The following is a 22,840-nucleotide window of genomic DNA, read 5'->3' as shown; positions in this document are numbered from 1 at the left end:
ATAGACACCGTAGAAACTCATAGGTGAATACTAGCAATCAGCCAAAATCTCTAAGCTTAAAACATGACCTAATACTAATTTACTATTAATATTATCAAAAGACAGAACTACAGTATAAACAGGAATCTCTCTTCCTCATGTAGGTCCTGTTCCATGGTAACAAAATTTGAAAAAATAGCAATAGTACTTAGTGACATAATTAGTGTCATTATTCTACCACAAAATTGTTTATCTCTTTATATCCTGTCATCTTTATATCTATCAAGGTCTTACACATAATTTATATCAAGTCCTTGGGCAAAAAATTTTCCATGAAAATACTTCTGGCTTTATAAAAATTTTTAAAAGCAAAAAGTTATTTTCTTCTAAGATAACACTGTGTGTATGTATTTGCTTTATATTTTATTACCCAAGCAATATAAATCCTATATATTTTTTAATATGAGAATATTATAGATAGAGCTAAATTGGCCTTTGATAGATACTAGAATCAGTGAGCAAAGGCAAAAGAGACAGATTTGTATAGATTCAAAGTATCTTCCCTAAAATATGTGTTGGCTCCAGGGGGAAGAGTAGTAATTTTATAATGGGAAATTGCTGAGACCACCTTGACCAGGTGATAAGGCCAGCATGATCAGTAATACACTCCTCAACACCATGAGCCCCATGACAGGATTCACTGAGAAGAAGCCGCACCATTTCTATAGTGCTCTTGCTGGGGAGGGGTGCCCTTAGGCCAAATGTGAGATAACATCACACAGGCTGAACCGAGGGACATCCAGCAAAGTAACAGAGATGCTCATGGGGGGATGTCAAGGTCATGGAAGACAACGAAAGACTTAGGGGGAGCTACAGACTGCAGGAGACCAGGGTAAAGTAACAATTACACACAAGCTGGAATCCTGCCTAGGATCCTGAAACAATAAAGAACATGAATGAAACAACTGGTGAAGATCAAATGAAATGTTTAGTTTGGATAATAATGGTGTGCCAATACTAATTTCCTATTCTGAACACTGCACTGGGCTATATAGCCCAGTGAGATGTTAACAACTGGGGAGGATGGGGGATGAACATTTGGAAACTCTCTGCAACTTTCCTGTAAATCTAAAAGTAGAACGTATTCAAAGTTCTTTAAAAATGAAATACAGGGGGTACCTGGGTGGCTCAAGTGCCTGCCTTCAGCTCAGGTCATGATCCCAGGGTCCTGGGATCAAGTCCTGCATCAGTCTCCATGCTTGGCGGGGAACCTGCTTCTCCATCTCCCTCTGCCTGCCATCCCCCCTGCTTCTGCTCTCTCTCTCTATTAAATAAATAAAAATCTTTAAAAAAATTAAACATAAGATAGTATTCATTTTTTCCAGATATAGTAAAGTGTATGTATTATTCAGCAAATTATCATTTCACTCAATCATATAATTTTAAGATGTATCCAAGTTGATACACAGTTGAAATCCGTTCCTATTAATTATTCCATTGTAGGAACATACTTCAGTTATGCTATTGAGACACTTGTTTACAATTTTCCCTTATTTTAAAACAATACAACCTTGAAAATGGCACCTTGTAAACCTATATTAAGAGTTTCTGGGGCATCTGGGTGACTCAGTGGTTGAGCGTCTGCCTTTGGCTCAGATCATGATCCCAGAGTCTCAGGATCGAATCCTGCATCAGGCTCCCCATGAGGAGCCTGCTTCTCCCTCTGCCTATGTGTCTGCCTCTCTCTTTGTGTCTCTCCTGTATAAATAAATAAAATCTTAAAAATTAAAAGAGTTTCTCAAAAAAAAAAAAGAGTTTCTCTTATCATGACAGGGAACTGGTGGGTAATTGTAGGTTAATGAATTTCTATCAACCATCCCTCAAAATGGTGATACCAATTTACACAACAGCCTCACATAAATATATCAATATCCCCACAATTTCATCAAGTTAATATGATGACTATCATATTATTGGTTTCATTTTCATGTCTCTGACATCTAGTGAGTTTGAGAATATTCTCATTTTTATTACTGGACCTTTTAATTTCCTTTTCATATGAGTGTTTTTTAATATGGATTGTGACATTTCCTACTGGTGGTTTTATCTTTCTCTTTCAGACAGTAAGAGTTCTAATAAATCCTGATTACCAATCTGCTATCTCCTCATTTAACTTCCAAGGAAATAGTTATGTAAAAAATATAAATTCTTATGAGGTCAAATCTGTCAATGTCTTCTTTTAACAGTTTTTGCATTTTTGTATCTTAATAAAGGCTTCCTTGTTTATGGACATAACAATATTCTTATATTAGTAACTTTAATATTTTGCTTACAGTGGGGTTTGATACATCTGGAGTACATTTTGAGTAGGATAAGTGGGAAGAATATTTCTCTCTTTGGATAGCAAACTGACCCACACTGATTCCTGAGCAATTCAGCATTTCCTCCACAGACTTCTAATGTTCTCTTTACTGTACACCAAAGAATGTTCCATTTTTGTAAAGGTACAAATGTGCAAATCATGTGCATTCTGTAAATCAGAAATTTTAAAATCTGGATATTACATTTAAATAGTCCTAGTTCACACAGTTGAAAGGATATTCAATAAACCCTGCTGTTCATCAATTTTGCCCTGTGCCTATGATCCTGCTGTCTACTGAACAGAAATCACAATTTGCATTTACAATGAGGAGATCATTCTCTGCTGTGTCCTGCCACTTGCACTCTCCCCATCTATCATAACACCTATCATGCTAAATTGCATTAACCAGCTCATATGCCTGTCTTCCCCTCTAGACGGTAAGCTTCTGAAGGCATAATCCACATCTCAATCATTTGTCTTCCCAGTGACTAGCACACTGCTTGGCACAAAGCAGATGCTTAACAAGTGTTTACTGAATTGTGTTTCTTCTCTTGTGAAGTAGTTTTCAACCTTTTTTGTTAATAATAGACGGGATCCCTGGGTGACGCAGCGGTTTGGCGCCTGCCTTTGGCCCAGGGCGCGATCCTGGAGACCCGGGATCGAATCCCACATCGGGCTCCCGGTGCACGGAGCCTGCTTCTCCCTGTGCCTATGTCTCTGCCTCTCTCTCTCTCTCTCTCTATCATAAAAAAAAAAAAAAAAAAAAAATAGGTAATGAGAAAGGGAATGTGAGTCACAGAGTCACCTCTTCCTCATTCCCCCTCCTCCCTCCTCAGAACACTTTTTTAAAAACTTGCTTTATGATATCATATCCATTATCTCCGTCATTTTCAAATACTCCTCAAAAGCCTCACGAGGCTCATCCCAGTTCTATACTTTTAGGGAAAAGGAACACATCATCAAGTGAGAGGAGAATAAAAAGAGACTTAAACAGCTGACATTCTGGGATGCTTTTGCCTCTCTTCACCCATTCGACAAATATTTGGTCAGTTCCCACCAAGTACAGAGCAGTCTGAAGAACTGTGGGAAATACAACTCCCTTCCTTGAGTCTGCCTTCAAAAAAATAAATTAAAAATTAAAGAGAAATAAAGAGGAGGGAAAAAGCCAAGTGCCTCAGAGACACTGAGAACACAAATGTGACCAGACCTGAGAAATGATTCTTCAAGCTCTGGTTTCACCTGGAAACAAAGACCCATTCACTGACAGTAATGACTTTCTCACTTCCCAGATGCCAAAGCAAACTCCTCCTCCGCCCTCACCAAGTTCTACTGTACCTTCAATCCTTTCACAGAGTTTATGCAAAGAGTGCATAGGGCAGGCCTCGCACAGCTTAATCTGGGTCTTGGCACTCTGCAGGGCAGCTGCGGTGCTGAAGGCCTGTTTCAGAGTCAGCATTACCTCATCAACCTACAAGAAGAAATAAAACTTAGGTCTCTAATAAATGTTTGCCTTCACAGTAAGACATTAAAAGCCCAACAGAAATAAGGAGACTTTGCCGAAACTAACTAAATAATAAATAATGGAATTTGACGACTACAAAGCTAGTAGAGAGAAAATATGAAGTGTAAAGTTAAACCTTCACTTCTACTATCATTGAAAGCTGGATAAAGTAAGACCATTTTCATGTGTCTAACACTGATTACTTGAATGCTATTTTTAGATCCCTCTGAGTGCTACACCGCCACTGACAGTTTAACTGACAATCAGATCTTTGTTTCATTAAGTAGTATATCATATTTCTTTGGAAGTTCTGTGTGCAATATATAGAAAGCAACAAAATAGGTTTCATGTTTACTTTTGGTAATAGGTATCCTATTGACTTTATCCTTCTGGATCAGGGGTCCCTGGGTGGCGCAGCGGTTTGGCGCCTGCCTTTGGCCCAGGGCGCGATCCTGGAGACCCGGGATCGAATCCCACGTCGGGCTCCCGGTGCATGGAGCCTGCTTCTCCCTCTGCCTATGTCTCTGCCCCTCTCTCTCTCTCTCTCTGTGACTATCATAAATAAATAAAAATTAAAAAAAAAACTCATATATATCCTTCTGGATCATTTTTAGTGTAAAAATAAATAAAGCATGGGTTTCAGCAAAGTCCTGGGGGGGTGGCGGGGTGGCAGGGAAAGGAGTTCAATTGAAATAATGTTGAGGGAAGTCTGTGAAGGTTACTGGTCTTCCCTCTACGTCTGCTCATTTATTATCATTTCGCTTCTGATTTGTGATAATAAGTTGTGACATCATATTGTGGAGCACTTAGGTCTCACCATTAGGTCAGCAGTTTGAAAATTACCATGTGGTTTCTCCCTAGTCTTTCCAATGACTCAATCAAGAAGTGTGAATCTAGCAGTCTCATTTCCTGGTTGCTTCTTTGGGGTCAACTATCAGCTCATCCTCCTGCACTGCTAAACTGACTTCAGGCCATGTCTCTGTGATGAAATCATCAATGTAAGTTGTGGTTTTCCCAGACACTGGAGAACTGAGATCAAAGTCTCAAACTGCCATAGAGAGCTGTGGAGGACCCAGGGCCTCACTCAAGCTAGCTTTGATAGTGAATACCACTTTTTAAAGTCTTTGCTTTCCCCCTTTCAGCCTGCTTTAAGAATAAGCTATTATTTAAAGGATTTAATCTAGTGCTCGCTTCGGCAGCACATGTACTAAAAGGATTTAATCTACTTCTGCATTTGAGTGTATAAAGAACCTGAAATGAAACTTTATTCTTCTAATATTACTATAAGGAGAGATCAAACACTAAGCAGCAGCCAGTCATTAATTCAGTAATGTTTTACTGTGTTACCAAGTTTTTAAAAGGCTTATGAATAATTTCACATTGTACCATAAATAAAAATGAGTTATTCATAAAGTCTGTTCTTTTTACTATAATTAAAAAATAAAGATTTCTAGTTCTTGAAAATAAAAGTACAAGTCTAATTTTAATGCCTTTGCAGCTTTATTTCATTTGCCTTGTTATGTATGTATTCAAAAACAATTTCAATTACTTATACACATGTTTATTTCTATTTTCTTGTTTCTCATTTGTTAAAGGCACTAAAAGGATGAGTTATCTGCTTAGCTTTCATATGGTTTCATTATTTGATTTTAGTAATATTATCTTATAAAGACCTCCAATGGAAATATTGAATTTTCATGTTTTCCTCTCTATTTCTAGATGAAACAAGAGGCCATTTCAATGGTATCTAATATGTGGCTACTAATTTCTTCCAGACACAAATATTATTAAAATATTTATTTGACTTCTAAAATTATAAATGTTTTGTGCAAACAAAAGAAGAGTTTTCTTAGCATTGCCATCAGGCAAAATTAAATTTCCAGTATAAGTATGAGGTGGGATAAGGAAAGCCAACTTCTAATATTAAGGTGAAAATCCATAATGAAGATAATGCTCATAAACATTTATGCACCAAATTTAGGTATTTTATGGCACTTAGGAATAAGTCTATCAATCACACAATATGTAAGGACTTCACAGGATTACCTAGTTTAATTCCCAGGAAAATGTAAACTATTAAACCCTACACGAATTCTGGGTCTTGGGAGCCTGAGTCTTTTTTCCTTCCTTTTTTTTTTTTTTCACACCTTTCCTGATACTATTGTCTGCATCTGTGGGGTTTTACTTTTTGTCTATCAGTAGCAATTTCCATTTTTTTCCCATATCTTTTGAAACAATTTTGGAGAGTGTAAAAATTTTGTTTTCCACAAATCTCAAGGGTTGGTTAAACAAGATGAAGCCAACCACCTACAGCTATTTTACAAAGGAAGGAAGGAAGGCATACTGAGCATCTAAACTTGGAGTGTAACTCCCCAGACCCTTGGACACACTACACTGTTTATCAATTCACAGCAACTATTACAAAGACAAAAAAGAAAATGCTGGTTATGTATTCTTTTTGCTCAGAGAAGATAAGTCAGCATGTGTAGTTTTGTAGTACTTTGTCTTACACAAAGTAAGATGTTGACATCTTACAAGATGATGACAACTGCCATGCCACATCAATCACTGCTTAGACTATAATATTTAATTAACTGTTCTTGTTTTGTTCTATATGTCATCTGCTTGAACCATATTCTTTTATACAGGAAATCACATCTAATTTTTCTTCTAGCTTGCAATTCTGATGCCCCACTATTCAGTTAAGATGCTTACTGAAAAAAAAAAAACTAGAATCAACAAGTTGTTTTTTTTTTTTTTTTTTAGTATTTTACTTATTTATTCATGAGAGATACAGAGAAAGAGAGAGAGAGAGAGAGAGGCAGAGACATTGGCAAAGCAAGAAGCAGGCTCCCCACAAGGAGCCCAATGTAGGACTAGATCCCAGACCCCGGGATCATACCCTGAGCTGAAGGCAGACACCCAACTGCTGAGCGTCCCTAGAATCAAGAAGTTTTAAAAGATTCTAGCAAAGTCCTGTTATTCCTAAAAGTGCCAAAATGGAGATTCTGATACAGCTTCGATGTAAAAGGAAGACATTCTCAGCCACACTGGGCTGTTGCCTTAGTCACAGAGCTTCTTAAGGTGGAAAATACAGCACATTTCCAGAACTTCTACTCTGACTCTGTTTCACAAAGTTATTCTACATGTTTGGCGGGGGGGGGAAACCCAACCTACAAACAAAACAAAACCTCTAAGAGTCTGAGAATAAGAAACTTTTATGTAGGGGTATCTGAGTGGCTCAGTGATTAAGCATCTGCCTTTGGCTCAGGTTATGGTCCTGGGGTCCGGGGATCAAGTCCTACGTTAGGCTCCCTACAGGGAGCCTGCTTCTCCCTCTATGTCTCTGCCTCTGTGTCTTTCATGAATAAATAAATAAAATCTTAAAAATAAAAAAAGGTTTTATGTGATCTTCCTCTTAGTGCAGGTTATACAGTAATGAAATAAACCAGCACCTAGACAATGATTGCCTTAAGAGTATTGCACTCACTCACTCAAAATACACACTTAAGAAACACTGGGGGGCAGGGATATGACAAGAATAAGAATGGTCCTGACCTTGTGGGATTAGTAATCTAGTGAACTGGAATGCTATGTAAATAAGAGTGGGATTGATAGGAACTTTTGGAGACTTATGAACAATATGGGGCAGGAGCACTGACAACAAAGCAACTAAAAGAAGTCAATTCCCACCAAAAAGAAAAAGTCATCCAAAAAGGCTTCACCAGGATTTATACAAAAACAAAATAGAAAAGAAGAAGGGGATTCAAGTCACAGTAAAGCAAGGGCAGACCTGCTTCACATCCAAAGAGGCAGGAGAAAATAGAATGTGAAAAATGGGTAATGAAAACACGACATAATCTCCTTTGTTTTGCAGCAGGGCAGACCATGAAACCCAATGGCCACCTTCTCTGCCTAACAATGTAAAAGTGTGAGCCCTGGCTTTGGCCTCCTCTGACACAGCAGACTCCTCACTCTGTACAACCAACAGTGATCTCAGAACTTTAGCTGTACTTATGTGAGCCTCAGCCACTCATATAAATCCTTGATCCCATGTGTCCCCTGCATGAACCATTTGCTGCTTCAGTAGCAAACCAAACGAAAGATACATCACACCAATCATCACACCAGCCTCTGCTTTCTGGCCCAGAGACCAGCTAAAGAGATGGGACAGCCTGTGGGAGGACACAGTGATGAAAAGGAGAGGCATTCTGGTGGGGACCAGAGAAGGAGGAAGGTCCTTCTGCCATGCCAGACAATCTAGACTTTGTCTCTTAACAAGGAGGCATTAACTGGTTCCTGGAAATTTTGTGAGAAACATCATATGGCTATAGCATGATGACAGATTAAGCTAGTGGCAGGGAAACTAGTTCAGACACTAGTGTGATAGTCCAAGCAAGGAAGGTGAATGCCCAGAATCAGGCAGAGAGGGGAAAGAATGAGAAATGGATAAGAAACCTTTCTATCTTTATGTTAACAGGATTTGGCAAATAACTGGATATATAGAAGGTGAAGGAGAATGTGTTATGATTTCTAAACTGGGAAGCTGGGGAAATGGAGATGCCAAAATAAAACATGGAACAAAGAACAGGTTTTGGAAAAGTAGAAGAATCAGGGATCCAGAACGTGGAAGAACCAGCCTTAGCGAGGAAGAGGGAAGAAAGAAGAAGGGAGTGAGGGGTGAGCGGGCAGCGGGGCAGCAGTTTCTCCGGACATTATTTTCTTCCTACGTTTTACTCGGTTGGCACTTTCCAGTGATGCATTGCTGCTTCTCTTTGGCTTTCTCTCTCTCCCTGCAGGTGCTCATCTGCTCTCAGGCCTTCAACTACCATTTACATAATGGCAACTCTCAAATTCCTATCTTGAATCCTGAACTGTGCCTGTTATACCATGGTCACCTGGATCTCAACATGTGGATTTATCCTAGGTATGGTTAATTATCTAGCATGAGAATGAAATGCAAATGGAACTCTCTTGAGTAAGAAACTGTTAGTGATGGGAGTGCTATAATCCCCAGAGAAACAAATTGAGGTCCAGAGGGTCCCAGGCAGAAAGTGCTTTTGTACCATTTCACTCTCATTTCTTCATTATTCCTATACCTCAGTATTCCTTCTACACGGGGACTATGGAAGGCCAGAGTTGAGCAGAAATGACAGCAACATGCACCAAAGAAGTGAGAAGAATGCTGCCTGGCTTGTTGTCTATGTCTAAGTGGTGTGTGTTTCCCCAGGAAAAATGCTTACAGGAGGGTTATATGTCTAAGAAAATATTTTTCTTCAAGCTATGGTGATAGACCTAAGGGTTTGTGTTAAAATGGTTAGGAGACATATTACAAGTGGAAGAAAAAGTAAAAAATTTTAAGGAAAAATATCAAAATATGTTTTGTCATTCACATGCTTTTCTAAATTTGCCTTAAATTTTTCTTTAACTCCAACTGCTGCCATAAAGAGGCAGGTGGAGGGAGTAGAGGGAGGGTGTTTGAAAGAAGAATCAACTTTCACATTCCAAAGAGAGAAAATGAAAGCAAAAACAAGACCATTAAAAAATAAAGTTTTTTAAAAAATAAGAACAGTGGCTAATGAAATAAAGAAAGAAAACAAAATCCTTCTCTGCTCTGCTGATGTAAACATTACCTCCTCTGAGATGTTATAATAATTCAGAGAATAAGAGATCAGTAATCTTCCTTATTATCTGACATGAGCAATGGAAAAAAATAACAGTTCTTCTCCTATCATTAGTCTTTTCCTACCTTTTAAAAACAGTCCTGATGACATGACTTGATTTATTAAACTCAAGAAAGTATCTGGGTTTAAAAATTACCATGACAAAAAAAATAAAAAATAATAATGATTACCATGACAATTTTTGTTTTTCTACTGCTGCTTTAATGAACAGAAATCTGTTTCTAGATGCCCTCTTCTTTTTCCACTGGTGGCAGTTCTGTGATGCTTGGGTTCATAAGAGACAAGTCTCCTGTCAACCGGATGTGTGGGCAGGAGCATGAAGACAAGAATCATACCACTTACCAGAGATTCGCTGGCACACTGGAACACATAACAGATATAAAGGCTCAGTCCAGGCTCTGGTGACTCCCGACAGATAAAGCCAAAATGATCCACATGCTTTATACCCTACAAGGGGAAAAGAAGTGCAGTCTTTACTCATTAACACTATGAAAATTGGCATGAGCTCTATGCTTTCACACTTCCATGAATTTGTCCTTCTCAGCCCAGTGATAGGGGACATAATGGCATAGGAAATGTATGCAGTGATCTTTTGACACATAAAATAAAGTGAAAGAGGAATTCACATTGTTTTGTTTCAAACACTCTTGCACACTGTGACTCTGGGCCACAGGGAAAAAAAAGATGATGACATGAGTCATTGTCTCCTGTAATAAAATTGCTACTTAGTATTTGCAAGTAATGGCGTTTTCAATTTATTAGCCTTCTTAGAACAAGCAGCCCGATGGTTTATCATAAACTGCATTCTTGTCTATATGAAGCTAAGAATCAGAAAAACTACAACTAACCATGCTTTAATTAAATGGCATGCAATTCCCTAAAGTATGCATTCAACATACTAGAGTCTCTGTCCACATATAGACATGTAAGGAGCCACAGCTGTTAAAAAACCAATACAATGGAGATATTACTGCAGGTGTCAACTATCCAAATTTACAAACCACTATACTTCCCAAACCCGCACAAAATAAGCTCAGCTATACTTAATAAAATATTCTGAATCATTTGTGAATTTCAGCCAGGCTGAATACATACATAGCAATTAGTACGCAGCACCTTGTTATTTTAATAGCAAACACAATACTTTAGAAAGCAGGGTAGACAAGAAATGTACAGTTGTCCTGAAGTAACCTAAATCCCAGTGAAAAGAAAGTAGGCTTTGGATTCTGACAGATTTGTGCTTCATTCTTAGTTCAACCCACCTACAGGGTATGAGACATTGTGCTAGGCTTCTAGTAACGATCTCTGAGGCTCCATTTCTCATTAGAAAAGAGTAGTAATGGCACCTATCTCAGCAATTTTTGAAATGTACACCTAAGAATTCCCTGTTATAGTTACTGGCACATAACTTTGATAAATGGTAACCACTTTTCTGGCAGTATTCAATGGATATGGATCCATTGAATGGTATCAATCCAATGGATACGAATAAAGGAAATCCATTTCAACCAAAAGAAAAAAGTAAGGAGGGGTGAGGTTATCATTCATGAGCTGGAAGTTAGCTCCATCTGGTACAACTCCTTAGTGACAACAAAATATCTTTCACTAGCTTATAGTACTAAATGGGAAAAACTTATAGGACCTCACTAACTCAGGGAGTCTTTGAGCAGTGGCAATGTTTCCAGGAAAGAAAACCACTCCCTATTCCTCATGCTTGCCATGGACACAGTCCTATAGATTTTGTGGAAAGAACTGTTTGTAGGGGTGCATGTGTTAAAAAGCAGGTCTGTTGCTGAATTTTTTTTTTAATTTTTATTTATTTATGATAGTCATAGAGAGAGAGAGAGAGAGGGGCAGAGACATAGGCAGAGGGAGAAGCAGGCTCCATGCACCGGGAGCCCGATGTGGGATTCGATCCCGGGTCTCCAGGATCACGCCCTAGGCCAAAGGCAGGCGCCAAACCGCTGCGCCACCCAGGGATCCCTGTTGCTGAATTTGACCGCAGTCTATCAGTTCAAGTCTGTGGAAAGAAGTAATAAGAGCAGGGCTATTCAGTGAGGAGCAGAGGTTAACTAAACAATTATTCTGATCAAAGGCCTTTACACAAATGTATAAGTCTTTTTCTGAACCAGAAGATTGGGATATAAAGCTTGCTTTTTCTTTTTATTTCAAGTTTTTATTTAAATTCTGGTTAGTTAAAATAAATGGTAAAATTGGTTTCAGGTGTAGAAATCAGTGATTCATCACTTACATACAACACCCAGTGCTCATCACAAGTGCCTTCCTTAATACCCTTCACCCATTTAGCCAAGCCCCCACCACCCACCTCCCCTTCCAGCAGCACTCAGTTTGTTCTCTATTATTAAGAGTCTCTTATGGTTTGCTTCTCTGTGTCTTTCTTCCCCCTTCTCCTATGTTCATCTGTATTGTTTCTTAAATTCTACATATGAGTGAAATCATACAGTATTTGTGTTTCTCTGATTCACTTATTTCGCTTAGCAAAATATACTCTAGCTCCATCCATATCATTGCAAATGGCCAGATTTCATTTTTTGATGGCTGAGTAATATTCCAGTGTGTGTGTGTGTGTGTGTATGTGTGTGTGCACTCGTGCACACCACATCTTCTTTATCCATTCATCAGCCAATGGATATTTGGGTTCTTTCCATAATTTGGCTACTGTTGATAATGCTGCTATAAACATTGGAGTGCATGTGCCCTTTCACGCCTGTACTTTTGTACCCTTTGGGTAAATACCTAGAAGTGCAATTGCTGGTGACAGGTAGCTCTATTTTTAACTTTTGAGGATCCTCCATACTGTTTTCCAGAGTGGCTGTACCAGTTTGCATTTGCACCAACAGTGCAAGAGGTTCCCCCTTCTCCACATCCTCACTTTATTTTTTATTTTTATTTTTTTAGATTTTATTTATTCATTCATGAGAGACACAGAGAGAGAGGCAGAGACATAAGCAAAAGGAGAAGCAGGCTCCCCATGAGGAGCCCAATTGGAACTTGCTCCTAGGACTCCAGGATCATGCCCCAAGCCAAAGGCAGATGCTCAACCACTGAGCCACCCAGGCATCCCCCCACATCCTCACTTTAAAAAGAGAGGACAGGGGGATCCCTGGGTGGCTCAGCAGTTTGGCACCTGCCTTTGGCCCAGGGCGCGATCCTGGAGTCCCAGGATCAAGTCCCACGTCGGGCTCCTGGCATGGAGCCTGCTTCTCCCTCCTCCTGTGTCTCTGCCTCTTTCTCTCTATCATAAATAAAAATAAATAAATAAATCTTTAAAAAAAAAAAAGAGAGAGAGAGGACAAAGCAAAAATCATTTTTGAACCAGTTTTATATATTTGGTTTGGTTGGTTCTTTTTTCCCCCCTCTATTTTCCCCTCCTCTGAATGTTCGATGAGCATTGCTGTTTTCTTACTGGGAGGCTTGAGGAATGTATGGGTGAGAGGCACAAGTTTTTAGGATAACTCTTTCATTTTGAGCAGCAGGAACTACACTGGACAGTGTATCACTTTATCCTCTGTACTTGCCACAAGGTCCCACTCGCAGAAATGTTCATTGAACATTTACTGAACATCTAAGTACTAAGCTCTATCTTAACATTTTATTCTGATGCCCTACAGAATGAGACACCATGAAATAAGACACCTGCCCTCACAAAACTGATCCTGCGGGGACTCCCCAGTAAACAGGTAATTACACAAAGACTTAATAACTACTTTTTCAGTTCAAGTGAATATAATCTTCCTACCCAATTTTTGGTATTTTAAACCAGAATTTAGAAAATTGCCATTTTTTATTCCTATAATTAGACACTGCTGCTCTCTCAGTTATTTCAGTAGAAAGTTTTTATCTTCGTGCCATAATTTTAGGTCACTAGTAACAAAACATTAAAATATTAGAAGTGTGGGACACCTGGGTGGCTCAGCAGTTGAGCATCAGCCTTCAGTTCAGGTCATGATCCTGGGCTCCAGGATCGAGTCCTGCATCGAGCTCCTTGAGGGGAGCCTGCTTCTTCCTCTGCCTATGTCTCTGACTCTCTTTATGTGTCTCTCATGAATAAATAAAATCTTTAAATGAATAAACAAATAAAATGTTAGAAGTGAAACAGCACTAGCGGAGCCCAAGGCAAATAATTAACAAGAGGTACAAAAGTTTATCATTTTTGAAAGGCAGAACATCTGAATATTAAACCCACAGCTACACTAATTCTGAAATTTAAAAATAAATAGGTAGTCTTGATTTTTCAACGTTAAAATACAAAAGAGGGCCTTGGCAAGACCTGAGTCCCTAGAGGTGCATCTAAGTCATCCTGCTGGGAAAGAAGTTAACCCCTCTCTATTCCAGAAACCTCCACAGATGTATCCTTGCATTCTTCACCTTCCTATATTTATTTATTTATTTATTTTTTTAAATTTTTATTTATTTATGATAGTCACAGAGAGAGAGAGAGGCAGAGACATAGGCAGAGGGAGAAGCAGGCTCCATGCACCGGGAGCCCGACGTGGGATTCGATCCCGGGTCTCCAGGATCGCGCCCTGGGCCAAAGGCAGGTGCCAAACCGCTGCGCCACCCAGGGATCCCTTTTTTTTTTTTTTTTTTTTTTTACCTTCCTATATTTAGATCTAGATACTCTCTCTACTCTAGTATCTTCGAAAATTGTTTCTATGTTTACAATACATTTAGGTGGCTTCAACTTTGGGATAGACATCCTAAATTATTACTGTGGGACTTAGGACACTGGTTTATGCCTCTATGGCCTTGTACATGTTTAGCTGTATCAGTTATTTCAAAGGGTTCAAATACAATTTATGATTTAAAAATACACAAAAGGACAAAAATACACCAAAACTTTCTTTTCAAACTTTGGCCTTTACATGAAAAGAAGTGGAAAGTGCTAGTTCTCCTTTTACTATCTACTACGATAATATGACTCAGTGACACCCACAAGTCCCACTGCCCAAGACTCTGAAAAACACTAGCTGTGAAGGTATTTTCAAAAGAACTCACCACCACAAAAATTCCACCTGAGGATGAAATTTGATGAAGTGACATTATGAGGAGAAAGGGGTGATAAAAATGAGAACCAACTATTATGATACAGAGGGACGTGGACAGGATTTTGTTTTTAGTAGAGACACAAACACAGGAGCACTCTTATTTAAGACAAATCCACTTAAAAATTAAAATTAAAAAAAAAAAACAGTAAAATTTGAGTTTAAGTCTAGTTGTTTGGTGGTTAATTTAAAATCAAGATTTAAGTTGGTTTTGCCAAATATATGACATACTTTAATACGTACCTGAGAACAAGAAGAGATATCTTTAAAATTCTTCTCAAGCACAACTGATTTAGTGTCTGGACTGATAAGGTTAATCTCAAACCGTCCAACCTTAAAAATAAAAACATGCCAGTTAATTTCAACTCACAAGGACCTAATATCTTACTTTACAATGGCATATGTAACTAGTGATACAGATTCAATTGTTATATATATCCCTCAACATCCAATCAGTATTTCAACTCCAAATATCAGCTCCCTCAACATATTTCCTCCTTTTGTCTAAAAATCATGAAAATTAAGTTGGTCTTAATTTACAAGATACAAGAAACCATTTTTTTTCATTAAAAATGATTGTCTTTTTAAAAACATGCAACCCTTCTTCACTTCATGATTTCTAAAAACACGAATTATTTTACCATGATTTATAATCATACAAATCATATAATCATTTTGTTGACCAAGTGGTCAACAAAAAGATAATATCTGCAGCTGAGCAGATTAGTTAAAATGTATGAAAATCGCCAACCAAAGAAATTAACATCAATAACTGTGGCTAAGAAAATGAATAAATCTGATAGTCCCAAAAAGAGAGGAAGCTCAGTCAACATATCACCCAAAAAAAGACTGTGGATACTTTCATTACATGCCTAGAGTTATCAAAAGCAAAACAGGACAAAACAAAAGAACCCATGAACTTCTGATAAGCAAGTATTACACACTGGGACTGTTTACCAAGGTACGCTGTGGAATTTCCTACTCAAGGGAGAAGAGTTGCTCATTTTTTTTTCAAGAAAACTCACATCTTACAAGCTTAACCTTGTCAAGAGGACTTAACCTCTCCAGGGCATTGTTTTGACTCAAGTTCTTTTAGGTGGAACTTGACATTTTCTATATCCTGTAGAAATTCAAAAACTACCTTTTAATTAAGGTGTATCTTTTACACCCATAATACAGCTTGCACATTATTTTAGCAACGAATCCAGGAAGTTGTCAGACCCACGGCGTTTCTTTAACTCTCCTTTTTTGTGCAACATCATCTGAAAATACACCTGTGAGTCTCTAGGCTTTTCCTTCTCTAAGGAAAACTTCCCCATTCGCCTCCATGCCTATCACACTTGCCCAAATTCACATCTTTAAATCCTCTGTAAGGCACAACATCTATTTAAGAATCAACCTAAGGGGGGGATCCCTGGGTGGCTCAGCGGTTTAGCGCCTGCCTTTGGCCCAAGGCGCGATCCTGGAGTCCCGGGATCGAGCGCCACGTCGGGCTCCCTGCATGGAGCCTGCTTCTCCCTCTGCCTGTGTCTCTGCCTCTCTCTCTCTCTCTCTCTCATGAATAAATAAAAAAATAAATAAATCTTAAAAAAAAAATCAACCTAAGGCAAATGCTGGTGATATGAAGGGTAATCTGTTGAATTGCTTCTTCCTCCCTCTCTCCATGCCCTGCTCCCTCACTTCCTAAAATCCATATTCCACGTCGGCCTCTGAGCCCTACTTATTCCTCTGCTCCTCTGTCCACCTGCTTTCCCTGCTTGCAGGATGGAGTGAAGCTGAGTGGACCACTGCGGAGTGCGGAATGGGGCGGGGCCAGCTGCCCCTGCGCGCTGAGGCCCCGCCCCCGCCCCGCCCCGCCCCGCCGGCGCCCCGCCCCGCCCCGCCCCCGCCCCGCCCCCGCCGGCGCCCCGCCTGGCAGCACCTGGAACAGCATCGTCCTGTTCTTCTCAGAATCCGAGGGCTGTACGTGACTCGGGGCGCTGGCGTGTCTCCTTCGCGGCTGTGGTTTCTGGCTGTTCTCGTGAACTTTCCTTTGCAGGGCTCCAGTAACGCTGCTGCACCGAGAGCGGAACTCCTGCTGTTCATCAAGGCCAGAATCTTCCAGGATGCGCTCGGGGAAGCCCCCCCGGGAGCTGGGCGGCCCCGGCAGGCCGGCCGCGGCCGGTGAGGCAGGCGGGGCGTCGGGGAGCGCGTCCCCTTCCTCGGGCAGGACGTCGGCGGCCGCGCCCGGCGCCGGGGCCTCGAAGACCGCGGGGTCGGCGCCCGCCTCGGTGCCGCGCGGCTCGCCCTGCAGCCTCAGGCGCTGCTGCTCGTGCAGGCTGAACTGCTCCATGCAGTCGTCGATGAGGCTCGACGGCGCCTTCTTGTGGGTCACCGTCACCTTCCCGCAGTACAGGACTTCGAACTTCTGGGAGTTGTAAAAGGCATCCTCGTTGTCTTTGCTGGCTTTGGCATCCTCTTTCATGGCAGCTTTGGATAACTGCCTTATGCTGCTGATAACATCAGGAACCTGGAAAGGAATTTAAAATCCGCGTTTCGGTTGAATATTTAGGGACAATTTATGTTTACCCAGAATTGTTCCTATCACATGCAATGCATTCTCATCCTAAATGGTAACACATAAAAAGTAATAGTCGGACCCTGTATAGGATAACGGGGAAAATTAAATTACACTGTCAGACACAAATAAAGGTAAAATAGAAAATTTAATGTCAGTATTATACTTTCCCGTTTTTTTTTTATTTTTTTATTTTTTTAACTTTCCCGTTTTTTTAAAGTCAATTTGTTTATACTACTTCCCATCATCAGCTTTAACTTTTTATTTTTAAGATTTTATTTATTTATGCATGAGAGACATAGGGAGAGAGAGAGAGATAGAGAGAGGCAGAGACTCAGGCAGAGGGAGGAGCAGGCTCCATGCACCGGGAGCCCGACGTGGGACTCGATCCTGGGTCTCCTGGGTTGAAGGCGGCACTAAACCGCCGAGCCACAGGGCTGCTCTACTTTCCCGTTTTAAATGCATTGGCTTCCCAAAACCAAAACTGTGAGACCAAACAGGGTCTGCCAACTTTCAATTTTTTTTTAATTTATTTATGATAGTCACAGAGAGAGAGAGAGAGAGAGGCAGAGACACAGGCAGAGGGAGAAGCAGGCTCCATGCACCGGGAGCCCGACGTGGGATTCGATCCCGGGTCTCCAGGATCGTGCCCTGGGCCAAAGGCAGGCGCTAAACCGCTGCGCCACCCAGGGATCCCCACTGTCAACTTTTAATGAATCATAATATATCCTTTAAGTACGTTGGAAAGTTATTATGAAGGGTCAGAGGTTTAAAAAGTAAAATTGAAAAACGTACACACTAACACATATTAACTGGACATGCAAAAAATAAATGCAAAAAATAAATAAAAGTTATTATAAGTCTCAGCTGAAAGAAACCAAAGTTTCAACAATGAGGATAAAATAAACTTTCTGGGGAATCCCTGGGTGGCACAGCAGTTTAGCGCCTGCCTTCAGCCCAGGGCGCGATCCTGGAGACCCGGGATCGAATCCCACATCGGGCTCCCGGTGCATGGAGCCTGATTCTCCCTCTGCCTATGTCTCTGCCTCTCTCTCTCTCTCTCTCTCTCTCTCTCTCTCTCTCTGACTATCATAAATAAATAAAAATTAATAAAAATAAAAAAATAAACTTTCTGGATGAAGAGATTAAGATCCCGACACTCATCAATATTAGCCATCAGAAAAAATGCAAATTAAAACCACAGTAAGATAACATTACACACACCTATTAGAATGGCTAACATCAAAAAGACAAAGTGTCTGCTGGGATGTGGAGCAACTGGAACTCTCATACATTGTATGCAGAGATGTAAAATGGCAAAACTGCTTTAGAAAATCTTTTGGGAGTTTCTCAGGAGGTAAACATAGACCTATCTCAGGACCCAGTAATCCTACTCCTAGAGATTTGCTAACAGCCCTGAAAATATGCCCACACAAAAGCTTGTCCACAAATATTCATAGAAGCCTTAGTCTCAACCAATCGTGATGTTCATCACGTGAACACTCACTAACCATCAGGGAAATGTAAATCAAAACCAGAATGAGATATATCCTCTTACCAAGTGGTTATCATCAAAAAAGACCAAAGATAAGCACTGGCAATGATGTGGAGGAAGGGAATCTCCACGTTGTTTTAGTGGGAACATAAACTGAGGCAGTTAAAATGGCAAACAGTATGGGGATTCCTCAAGATAAAAACAGAACCATCATATGATCCAGTAATTCTACTTCTGGGTATATAACCAAAGGAAACAAAATAACTTTCTCAAAGAATATATCTGTACCCCCATATTCACTACAACATTATTAACAATAGCCAAGACATACAAACCACCTCAGGGTCTATCCATAATGAATAAATATAATATACAGATATAAATATAAGTGTATAAATGGAATATTATTTAGCCATAAAATAGGAATCCTGCCATTTGCAACAACATGAATGGACCTCAAGAGCATCATGCTAATTGAAATAAGCTAGACAGAGAAATAGAAATACTGGGTGATCTCAATTATATGTGGCATTTTTAAAAACTGAACTCATAGATAAGGAAAATAGATTGGTGGTTGCCAGGGGCAAAGGAGGTTATGGAGGTGCTGGAATAGTCAAAAGGTACAAACTTCTAGTTACAAGGTAAGTTCTGGGATATCACATACAGCATGGTGATTATTACTAGTAATACTACATTATATATTTGAAAGTTGCTAATCAAGTAGATCTTAAAAGCTCTACTTTTAAGAAAAGGAAAAACAAACCTGCAGTATGTGAGATGAATGATGCTAAACTGATTATGGCAATCATTTCCCAATATGTACATGTATCAAATCACTAAATTATCCACCTTGACCTAATACAACCTTTTATGTCAATTATATCTCAATAAAACTGAAAAAATAAAAGCAAATAGATAAAATGTGGTACAGTCATATAACAGAATACAAATCATCATCTCTTACTTGTTTACCCACTAATCTTTTAACCGGTGTCCGTCCCTTGCCCCCTTCAATCTGCTCTCAAAAGCCAGAGGATCCTTTTTAAACTGAAGTTAGAATCCTTCTGAAACAAATGCCATGTTACTCACCTGTAAATCCTCCAAGCTGTCCATTTCATTAAGAATAAAAGACAAGGGATCCCTGGATGGCACAGCGGTTTGGCGCCTGCCTTTGGCCCAGGGTGCAATCCTGGAGACCCGGGATTTAATCCCACATTGGGCTCCCGGTGCATGGAGCCTGCTTCTCCCTCTGCCTGTGTCTCTGCCTCTCTGTCTGTCTGCCTGTCTCTCTCTCTCTCTCTGTGACTATCATAAATCAATAAAAATTTAAAAAAAATTAAAAAAAAAAGAATAAAAGACAAGATCCTTACAATGCCCTAAGGGCCCATGCCATCTGCATATGACATACGTATATTAAATATGACCTGCGGCTACATGTCTTCCATGACCTCTAATCAACCTATATTTTCAGCTTTTCATCTTAACTGCATTCACTATGACCTTACTCCTAAACTCCCTCTCACACAGTTGAAGCCAAACAGACCTTTTAGCTATTCCCAGAACATGCCCCCCCACTCCTCCCTCAAGAGCTCTGAGCTCCATGCTCCTCTCCCAGTTCACTGCATGGCTCACTCCCTCATTTCATTAAATCCATGCTCTAATGCCACCCCGTGAGACAGCACCTGCCCCCCCCCCAAACACACACATACACTGACACAGCCAGCAATCCCTGGGTTTTTTTTTCCCCCTACTTCTCTATAGTACTTATCTCTTTTAACATCCTGTATAATTTATTTGCCAGAATGCAGACCCTAGGAGGGCAGTGATTTCTGTCTTTTCTGGGGTTTTTGTTTGTTTGTTTGTTTGTTTTTTCATTTTTTCCCTCATATCCCAAAACCTAAAATGCTTTCTGGTACAAAGTACATGCTTATGTTGGCCAAAGGTGGGGGGGTGGGGAGAAGAAAGAAGAAAGAACAAAGAAGAAAGAAGAAGAAGAAGAGGAGGAGGAGGAGGAGGAGGAGGAGGAAACTGGGGGGAGGGTAGTTTTTATCTTTGGAAAAGAAGATTATTTTATATTCAGGGTTGTTCTACATTTAGACACATATCTTCAAATCTTCTAGCACCAATTCTGAAACCAGAACTTCTCTTTGACGTAATTATTTGGGATACAATGCCAGAACACTCACAGTTCAAAATCATAAGGATTTCAGCTTGCTGGTCAAATACTTCCTATGAAAGAATCAAGTCCAAATGCTATAGTTTCGATGACTACCCTGAACACCTGACCTGACTCAGGAAAGAAGTCAGGTGTTTTGTACTAACACATGACCAGCAACCTTAACCCTCTGTCATTTTCTTTTTGCCTTAGTATCTTACCAGGGACAAAGCTAAGGAGAGTGAGCTAGATATTCAACCCTACAAAAAGCAAAATGATTCTAGCGGCTGCTAGGTAAAACTTTAAGATAGTTGGATGCTTTCTTCCTTGTTAACCATATTTCAGGAAATACTTTTCATCTAATTTTGCAAGCCAAGTGTTCATAAATTTCCAAAATGTCTTTGGTAAAGTACAGAAGAAATATTATCTGTAGGATTTTTTTTTGGACCTGCAGGATTTTGATCTTGCTACAAATATGTAAACTATTTTTAGAGTTATATTCTACGATTGAGACTACAAATAAAGTTAATTCAAACTAAGGTGCCTCAATTCTTCTGTATTACACATTTATACCCTTTCTCTTCCATTAAATTGAGAGCTCTCATATGTGAAGAACTGATTAGGGGCTGAATTTCTATAGTCTTATTGACACTTCTTTGCAACCACAGGCAAAGGCTCAGAACCTAAATGTAATTCAGTTAATGACCCAGTTTATATAAGCAAACCTTATCATCTTGACTAAACTGAATTGGAACTTCATCTTCCCATAATCTGAGTTCTTGACTGTGCCATAATACCCCCCCCTCAGGTCATGACCAACAACAGCTTTCAAAATGACCCGGGATGCAGAGGCTCCACCTGACCTATCAACAGCCAGCTCTGTTTTTGCTTATCATTACACAGAAAACATACATTAAACATTGTACAGCCCCTGCCAACCCACTCAGAGCCCACACCAGGAGAGAGACACTGATAAAGGTCAGTAAAATGTCCATAGTGGGAAAATGACTTATTAGAGAAATATGAAAACCTATGAGGCATTTAATGTGAAGGGTCAATCAGAAGCAGCACAAGAGAAATAAATAGCCCAGTCCTTGCACATACTACTGATATTTTGGGGAAACAACATTCTCTTCTAGGACAGCATTTACTGATATATTTATATGTACATTTTTATGTTTTTGAATGACTTTAATTCTTCATATGTATCATATCTTTCAACATCTCTTTTTTTCCCCGTCTACTATTGTACTGTAAACTCTTAACAGGAAGACTGAGTGGTGGTGATTTTGTTTTTTCTAGAGCTCTTCCATGTGACTGCTAGGAAAGTATTCCATGCTCAGAAGAAACTGAGTAACTACTGTCAGGAAACTGAAGTATAAATAGTAGTGAACAACTTCCTAGAATCCTGATAAAAGTTCTCTAGGATTTATATAGGTTTAGTAAATTCCTTTTGCTAACTCGAGATCTGGCACTCCCAAAAATAGAAAGCCATAACTTTTCACTCTGTTTAGTGCTCACTCAAGTGGGAAGTGAATGTACATGTCAAGAATGTCTCCAGTGCCATAGAGCACCTCAAACTACACGCTCCAGGTGCATAATCTAGTTATTCATACTCTAGCTATGAATAGTTCCATTGCTCAGAATCTGACTATGTCACATGGAACCTGATGAGGATTTAATGCCAACTAAAGGCAAGGCTTTTTTTTGTTTGTTTTTTGTTTTTGTTTTTTATGATAGTCACACAGAGAGAGAGAGGGGCAGAGACATAGGCAGAGGGAGAAGCAGGCTCCATGCACCGGGAGCCCGACATGGGACTCGATCCCGGGTCTCCAGGATCGCGCCCTGGGCCGAAGGCAGGCGCCAAACCGCTGCGCCACCCAGGGATCCCTAAAGGCAAGGTTTTTATTCTGTAGCATGTAATCTTTAACACAAAACAACAATAATGAAAAAGACTCTACACAACAGGGCCTGAGAGATTTGTATTCTATCCCCAGCTCTGCCAGGAATTTGTGCTATTCCGCATCCTAGTGTTTCCTCA

At 39.9% G+C, this 22,840-nt stretch overlaps 1 protein-coding gene and 1 long non-coding RNA gene across 14 annotated transcripts in view; one reads left to right on the top strand and one right to left on the bottom strand.

Annotated features, from left to right (window-relative positions):
- Positions 1-22,840, bottom strand: part of TBC1D4 (TBC1 domain family member 4) — a 181,828-nt gene that overhangs the window by 50,072 nt on the left and 108,916 nt on the right. For all 11 annotated transcript variants that reach the window (XR_012009936.1, XR_012009937.1, XR_012009938.1 and 8 more), the window contains exons 2-5: positions 16,514-17,101; positions 14,836-14,925; positions 9,869-9,973; positions 3,677-3,809 (exon numbers count right to left, since the gene is read on the bottom strand). Coding sequence is in view for 8 of the 11 variants with exons in the window: in XM_072782766.1 (XP_072638867.1) it covers positions 3,677-3,809; positions 9,869-9,973; positions 14,836-14,925; positions 16,514-17,101 (916 nt within the window). In the remaining 3 variants the exon portion in view is untranslated. The remainder of the gene's footprint in view (positions 1-3,676; positions 3,810-9,868; positions 9,974-14,835; positions 14,926-16,513; positions 17,102-22,840) is intronic.
- The window catches only part of LOC140608009 (uncharacterized), a 52,623-nt gene continuing 34,298 nt past the window's right edge, over positions 4,516-22,840 (top strand). For 2 of the 3 annotated variants that reach the window (XR_012009942.1, XR_012009943.1), the window contains exons 1-3: positions 4,516-4,840; positions 8,642-8,769; positions 13,159-13,227. This is a non-coding gene — a long non-coding RNA (uncharacterized lncRNA). Of the gene's footprint in view, positions 4,841-8,641; positions 8,770-13,158; positions 13,228-16,630; positions 16,785-22,840 lie in introns of those variants that run through there. The other variant, XR_012009941.1, reaches the window with a different exon arrangement.

The sequence above is a fragment of the Canis lupus genome, chromosome 17, assembly GCF_048164855.1.
Source record: "Canis lupus baileyi chromosome 17, mCanLup2.hap1, whole genome shotgun sequence".
Taxonomy (NCBI): domain Eukaryota; kingdom Metazoa; phylum Chordata; class Mammalia; order Carnivora; family Canidae; genus Canis; species Canis lupus.
Note: the sequence above shows the minus strand (reverse complement) of the source record. Positions and strands in the feature narration are given on the sequence as shown.